Below are 8,335 nucleotides of genomic sequence, written 5' to 3' on the forward strand. Positions count from 1 at the left end.
TCGGCGTTTGGTATCGGGGCATTTTAACGAGTACGAGTACAGGAGACCAGTATCGGGCCCGATAACGATACCAGTATCGGTGCATCCCTAATAATATATATGGCGCGCCGCGTCACGCCCGGCAGTGTTCAGCACGCATGTTTCACTCTCCTCGTCACTGCGTGGTTTGACGCTCCACTCAATATACCGATCTATGAATGTGCGTTCCGCTCATGTACCGCTCATGCTCATCCTCATCGGAAAAGCAAAGTCCGCTCAAATAACGCGCTGACAGGAAATTTCTATGCGGATAATTAGTCAAAAAAAACAACAACAACAAATATCTGATTCTGTTACATAGAAGTGAATAAAAATAATATATTGATATTTAATATTAAGGTAACATTTTTCAATAAGGTTCCATTAGTTAATGTTAGTTAATGTATTAACTACGCTGAAGAACTATTGTTCATTCTTAGTTCATTAACTAAACTAGTTAACTAATGAACCTTATTGTAAAGTGTTACCAATATTAATAACAAATTCTGTCCAGTTTTATTGTGTTACTTTCAGTAAAAGTGGTTATTTCATTGGCTTGTGTTTTTTAAAATTCAGTATCATTAAAATTGAGTTAAATTTAAAAAGTCTTACAAAATTACTTTATATTATTTAATAAAATAATTTGGAAAAAGGTAATAAATTGCAATATATCGCAGAATATCTCAATATATTTAAAATTGCAATAATATTGTATCGTGACACAAGTATCATGATAATATCGTATCGTGAGGCCTCTGGTGATTCCCACCCCTAGAATCGACGTAGTAGAGGCTCCAATTTTAAATTTTAAAGCATACCTGCTGCCACCGCCAGACAAAAAAACCGACGACAGCTGTGGTTAAATGCTATAAAACGAGCGGACTGGACCGAAACGATAGTCAGAAATGATAGTCACACTTCTTGTCAGAAAAGGTTAAATAAAGTATTGTCTTTTGTTGTTATGTATTATGGTTTGTGTTACGCGTCTAAAGATTTCTTATGCATCTCACGACTATGTCACGTATGAAATAATGTCTGTGTGCATGTGTGTAAAACAACAAACTGACGATTTATATGCTTAATGATCTGTAATTGTATATACATTGTTGTGATTGATTGTGGCTAGAATTTTTAAGAACTTGGTAAGAAAAAAATAAATAAAATACAGAAAGTTCAAAATTAGTTTCTGGAATTTTTATTTCTAGAAAATATTCACATCTTAATTTAAATGTACTGTATGTAAAGTAAAGGTATGTAATGTCACTGTAAACTTACATCATTTACAGGAGGTATATACTTTATATATAAAATAACTATTTGTATCATTGCATGACACATACATCTTCAAATAATATATCCATCACAATTTTGGCCCAGTTCACTCTAATGTAGCTGCTGTAAAAATAGTTGCCTGCTGAAATTTAAATATATATGGATTTTCATGACTAGACAGACACAGGTGAGTTTCTCTTTATTATAACTTTACATGTTAGGTTTCTCTGTAGATGTGAATCTTTGAGCTTTGAGCTAGCGCGTAGGTTCGGCCAATCTGGTTTCGTCCGTTAACGTTAACCTTTTCAAATAACAGTCGCGATCCTGGACAGCGAGTGACTTTACATATGCAGGTAAAATCGGATTTTCTCCAACCATTGTTAAAAAACAAAACAAAAACAAGCTAACAAACTTCATAGCTAGCATTAGTGAAGTGGTCAGGGGACTCTTTCTGCCTTCACCTAAGTTCTGCCCACAGAAAAACGTCACAATGTTTACTAACAGAAAAAGGGTCTATATTTTCACCAAGTTGGTCAGCTGTTGTAGTCTATAAGCTGTAAACAAGTTACTTTCTTCTTTTACCAGACAAATTGCTTATTATAAACAAGTAACCAATAAACTGAACTAAGACAGTACACATGGACAACAACAGTCTGCTGTAATGTGTATGTGTCTACAGTGTGTAAAATGGTGGGTGAGTGCAATGATTTAAAGCCACCTAGAAAGATGCAGGACACTGTCAGTTTTCCCATTTCCTTCTGTGGCCTTGAACAGTGGAGAGCACACAGAGCGCTTCTCTCACTAACTACTCTTCAAGCACCAGAAGCCTGCCATGTTTGGACTGGCCAGATGGAAAAGGTTTAAAATCTAAACAAACCAGCAAGAGGTAGTGGTCAGGGCAGATATTTCAGCACAAACCTCTGTAGAGAAACAGAACTAGAAATGCCATGTTTCAGCTTTAAACTAAATGGCAGCAAAGCAGGCTGGGGACAAAGACAGAACTATCTGAGAGTGATAGCATAAAAGCAATACCAAATCAACCCAGTCACACTTAAAAGAATAGGTCACTCAAAAAAAAAAAAAAAATCTGTAACGATTTACTTAGCCACATTACACAGTTTGAGACAACGTGAGGTTATGTTCACATAGCAGCAGAATACGGTTGTCAGTCCTGTATTTTTCTCCCCAATACTGTTATGTTCACACACAGTTCAGTTATTTACAGGATTGACAGCAGCATTCTGTAACCAAACACTAGGGGTGTAACAGTACACATATTCGAACCGAGAATTTTTGGTATGCATGTGTACCAAACAAATCGTTCCAATTTTTTCAGGAAATTCAGACAATAAATGCTGCTTTGGCACTCTTTGATGTGGCATGACATCTCGCCGTATACTAACGCCTCAGTCAAACGGCAGTGCAATCATCCCTTCCTCTTTATTACTAGTTTTAACGCAAAATAAATATGAATTGACATCTCAGCCCTCACTAAGGGTTGTGACGGTGAGGAAATTTTCTAATTAGACTATACTTTATTACATTTACTTTACCTGTTAGTGATGCCTTAATTATTTAATGTACATGTTTAAATAAATATTCTATGAAACACGTTATGACTATAGAGACATATAGACAATAGATATGACAAATAGAAATTGTATAGTTCAGAAGTTAATTTAAAAACAATTTACATGTTTGCATACATTTTTTTAAATGTAAGTGTTGATTACTGTAGTTAAAAAAATAGTAACTGAATTTAAAGGAACACTCCACTATTTTTGAAAATAGGCTAATTTTCCAACTCCCCTAGAGTTAAACAGTTGAGTTTTGCCGTTTTCGAATCCATTCAGCCGATCTCCGGGTCTGGCACTTTTAGCTGTAGCTTAGCATAGATAATTGAATCTGATTAGACCATTAGCATCTCGCTCAAAAATGACCAAAGAGTTTTGATATTTTTCCTATTTAAAACTTGACTCTTCTGTAGTTACATCGTGTACTAAGACCGACGGAAAATGAAAAGTTGAGATTTTCTAGGCCAATATGGCTAGGAACTATACTTTCATTCCGGCGTAATAATCAAGGAACTTTGCTGCCGTACCATGGGTGCAGCAGGCGCAATGACATTACGCAGCGCCTGAAAATAGTCCCCAGCTAGCTAACGTCCAATGTGACCAGCACTAAGTTTGTTTAGTTGGTTATGTTGACAGAAGTTAGCCTATTTTCAGGCGCTGTGTAATATCAATATCAATAAAATACTACGACATGTATGACTGAATCTACAGCACTCGGTGAAGAAATTATGTTTTGGTAGAACTATAAGCAGTCTGAACTGAATATGACAAAACTGGAGCCACAAAATAAACAGTTAAAACAAAGATGACAACTTATTGTGTTGTCCTTGCCATTTGCATCTAACAACAAACATTCAGTTACTTATGATTAATTATAGATGCTCCCTCAAAAGTAATTACGGAATCATTAACTATAATTATTACACAAGATCAAAAACCAGAATCCAAAGAATTCACTCATACACTCTTAGTGAGAACAGCTGGCCTCAAACTTATACAACTTATGTGTGGCCCATTCATGCCTTCCAGCCTCAATAGATCTGAACCTTTGCTGGGGATCTGGACTTATAGTGCGGTCAAACCCGCAGAAGCAGCGTGATGAGAGAGACAGAAAAAGACACACACGGTGTAAGGCCAATCAAAACACATTCCAGGGATGCTAAAACTGCTCATGGTGGTGATCCCCTGGGCCAGCGCTTCACACACCACACACACACACACACACACACACACAGTTCTTTCCACACATGTCCAAAAAAGGGCATCCCATGACTGACATAGAACAGAGGCAAGCAAGAAGACTTAGGAGTTGAGGGTGGGCTTTTGCAGAGATGGTGTATAGCCCCATGGGATAACAGACTCATTTAATCAGTACTCTTACTTTGCTTAGAGTTGGGAAATACATAGAATATTCACAATATTGCAGGCAAAATAAAGTTAAGCATATTTGTGATAGATTGCTACGATTTTAACATTCAGTTTCCATGTAATATGTCATTAAGACTAAATTGCACACTAATTTGTTTAATACAAAATGTATACAAGGAGAAAAATCTTTGATTTTCTAAATGTTACTGACATAGAAAGAAAGAGAGAAATCAATAATGGTACTTTAAACTGCGTAAGCAACTACCAGGTGGACTGTGAAAAAAAATCATGTTTTAGTAAGGCAGTGATTTGTTAAACTAAGTCTCTAAAGTGTTTCTCTTTGAATGCATCCATACATCAACGTCCACTCAACATGAATGTTTTCTCATACTTACATCCTCTGTGTCCTTTACTCGTAGGATCTGCTCTCTTAAGTCCTGCAGGTCGTTGAATGTGGACTGCGCTGTGATTGAGTACACAAGAGCAAAGCCCTGACCGTTCTTCATGTACAGGTCCCTCATAGCTGTGAACTGCTCCTGAAAGAGAGAGAGGGAAAAAGTACACAATGAAAAATAAAGCACAAGTGTTTAAAAGTGTTACTTTGTAAACTCTGACACTTAAAAACTTTTTGAAGAGTCAAAGTTTTGGGTGAACACTTTCAGTGAAGGGACAGATTTTGTTAAAAATATATTCTTTTAAATTCGATATGCTGTAATGTAATGTCTTACATTACTTGAGGGATTTTCTCTGCAAATATTAATGCACGATTAAACATCATGCTATGGGTTTTCAAGACCTCTACAGACTAATCTCTGAGAACTAGAGGTCTTCACGGGTTCACTTGAATCTGGAAACACACAGTCTAACCCTGATTCTGATTCAAAACTTCAGACATGAGCCGGGTATATTAGTTGTTTTGGGTCTTGGGTGCTTTTAAATGTTTGTTCTTTTACCGAATGGACCTGAGAAGACGTCAATTATTTTTTTTTAAACATGCCAAGTTTAGGTTTTGACCGTTAAACAATATTTTAATTAGAGCCCGACCGATATGGGTTTTTTGGGGCCGATACCGATACCAATATTAGGGGGTTAAAAAAAGGCCGATATCGATATATCGGCCGATATTCTTTGTGTATATTATAGTTCAACTTTATTCCGTTGAAGTTTATTTCACTTCGGAACATTCATTCATGGATTTGTGCTACTGTCTTCACACACAGACGAAATTTACTAGAGAAGTGTGACATAATATACCTCTGTAAATAAATACAATTTAAATTCACGTCTCGCGCACTTTAATGCCCTCTGAATGGAACATTTATAAGCTCCCTTCGAACTGGAATCATGGTAGAATATCCTTGCTTTGAATGTAACGTGTACGTTCCCTTGGAACTGGAATCATGCCGGAATTTCATATGAAGTCCACTTCGCAGGGCACTTAAGGTCGAATAAGACAACGCTTGAATGCTACTGCCTGAACAAGAGACCTTCCTTACTGAAGTGAAAGTGTTGACTGGTGTCACTATCTCGCGACCGCGCTGGCGGATCTCCACCAAATTCGGGGGATCCCTTCAGCTCGAGGAGCCCTCTCGAACGCCACCCTCCGCGCGTCGGTAGCCCCCCGGGATCGCTTGATCGGTCGGCGCCGGACCACGAATTTAACCACCCGTAACTCCCGGATCCCGGGGGCTATCGATGCAGGGGTGGTCTCATTCGAAAGAGGGACATTTTATCTGCGTTATATGTTCTGTAAAAAAAAAAATTGATATCAGCGGCATATTCGCCGATACCGATATATCGGCGACAGGCTCATATCAGCCGATAACATCGGCAAAACAATATATCGGTCGGGCTCTAATTTTAATATTAATGACAAATACATATCAATAATTTGATTATATCCTTCTCAGTCAGTCTATGCTTCCATGTGTAAATTACCAAACCAAACGGAATTCTTGCGAGCAGCAGCATTATGCGGTCCTTATAACCTGCACTCTGCAATGTACCCGAGCCATTCATGAGAATGAAGGCGGGGGATTTACTTGTTAATATTAACAAATATAAATTCCTTGTCATTTGAGGTGCAACATAAGCAGTTTATCTGCTTGGAATTGCTTGCAGAAAACTTCTGCCAGATAAAAAAAATAACTCATCTAAATGCAGTTGGTGATTCCAAAATTAATCAACTAAATCAAATTAACAAAAATTAAAGCATAACTGTGTATTTTCTTTTTTTCCCTCAAAACAAAACAATTTGTGAAATTCCACAGAAAACATTTTTGACATACAAAAAGTAAAGTCGACATTATCTGGCAACATGGGTTAAAAATATATAGCTAACATAAATGTTATGAAGAAGGATCAGAGAATAAATTTATTCGACAAATAAGGTATGTTTGTGTCATACCAAGTTGTCACCACTCACCACTGACATGCAGGGCTGCAAGCTGTGCAAACATCGCCAACTTTTGCATTCGGGTCCAGTCGATTTTTACAAAATTTCCATCGGGTCAGGTCAGACTTGGGTCAGGTCTAATTTGATTGGTCTGTCTTGGGTCAGGTTTTTCTTTTTTAAAAATTTATTTTTGCACGTCAGGTTTGGATAAGAAGTGATTTGTGTCTATCCAAAATCGGGTACAGAGCTGTGAGATCTTTTTTTCTCCACTAATGTGGTTACAGTATGTTGCCAGTACTTGCTGGCTGAAGTGTGGAAACAGGGAGACCAAAAGGACTTACTGTTCCTGCTGTGTCCAGGATCTCCAACATGCACTGCTGGCCATCCACTTCCACTTGCTGCATGAGGAGAAGAGATGAAACAGAAATAAGCATCCATTGTTCACTGGGGTATTGAACAAAACACAGGAAAGGCTACTGAGCATAGAATTGCTACCTTCCTATAGGAGTCTTCTATTGTGGGGTCATATTTCTCCACAAAAATTCCCTGAACAAACTGGACTGTCTGCAAGAGACACAGATATTAAATTAGAGTCAGAGAATGTTTTATAGAAAGCTGTACATAAGTCAATGTCAAGAGACCAAAACACAAGTTTATATGAAAAAGTTCTTAATTTCTCTGCATTCCAAATTTTGACTAACTTTGATCTGCAAATTTATTTCACATGAAGATGTTTGACCGATAGAAGATCTGTATGTCCTTAGGTCCATTCTTCGTACATCGGAGATGATTTGACAGATGCCAAATCTTTTAATCCTGATAACTGATCACTGGCTAATTTTGTTCTTCAAACAAGTTAGCGGATTAGATTAAGTTGTCCGAGATTACTTTGTGTTGTTAATGTTCACTGGAAAGGGGTTATCGATACTCAAAACCATGAGAAGCAGTGCAGTGATTGGCTGGCTTCAAGACAGCAACTTAATGACATCATATAATTAAGATTAAAAAAACAGCCTTGTGAGCAAAATGACATCACTAGTGAAAAATAAATATACTTAAATGCATTTGAAATACATTTATTTTGTGTTAAGTATACTAAAAAAAGCATTTACATATTACAGTGGGGGAAATATTTATTTGATCCCCTGCTGATTTTGTAAGTTTGCCCACTTACAAAGAAATGAAGGGTCTGTATTTTTATGGTAGGTTTATTTTAACGTATAGAGACAGAATACTAACCAAAAATTATATAAAGGTTAGAAATTGATTTGCATTTCAGTGAGCGAAATAAGTATTTGATCCCCAAGCAAAACATGACTTAGTACTTGGTGCAGAACCCCTTGTTGGCAAGCACAGACGCAAGACGTTTTTTGTAGTTAGTCACCAGGTTTGCACACATCTCAGTAGGGATTTTGATCCACTCCTCTTTACAGATTCTCTCTAAATCCTTAAAGGGGTCATATGATGTTGCTAAAAAGAACATTATTTTGTGTATTTGGTATAATGAAATGTGTTTATGCGGTTTAAGGTTCAAAAAACACATTATTTTCCACATACTGTACATTATTGTTTCTCCTCTATGCCCCGCCTTTCTGAAACGTGTCGATTTTAACAAAGCTCATCGGTCTGAAAAGCGAAGTGTGCTCCGATTGGCCAGCTATCCAGTGCGTTGTGATTGGCCGAATGCCTCAAGCGTGTGACGGAAATG

The 8,335-nt window shown here is 37.3% G+C and overlaps 1 protein-coding gene across 1 annotated transcript in view; it reads right to left on the reverse strand.

The window, feature by feature from the left end:
- Positions 1 to 8,335, reverse strand: part of LOC107669014 (ras-related protein Rap-1A-like) — a 25,499-nt gene that overhangs the window by 5,204 nt on the left and 11,960 nt on the right. Inside the window, exons 3-5 of the mRNA XM_016461103.1 lie at positions 7,123 to 7,191; positions 6,969 to 7,025; positions 4,628 to 4,768 (exon numbers count right to left, since the gene is read on the reverse strand). Coding sequence (XP_016316589.1) covers positions 4,628 to 4,768; positions 6,969 to 7,025; positions 7,123 to 7,191 — 267 coding nt within the window. The remainder of the gene's footprint in view (positions 1 to 4,627; positions 4,769 to 6,968; positions 7,026 to 7,122; positions 7,192 to 8,335) is intronic.

The sequence above is a fragment of the Sinocyclocheilus anshuiensis genome, unplaced genomic scaffold, assembly GCF_001515605.1.
Source record: "Sinocyclocheilus anshuiensis isolate Anshui unplaced genomic scaffold, SAMN03320099.WGS_v1.1 scaffold192, whole genome shotgun sequence".
Lineage (NCBI taxonomy): Eukaryota > Metazoa > Chordata > Actinopteri > Cypriniformes > Cyprinidae > Sinocyclocheilus > Sinocyclocheilus anshuiensis.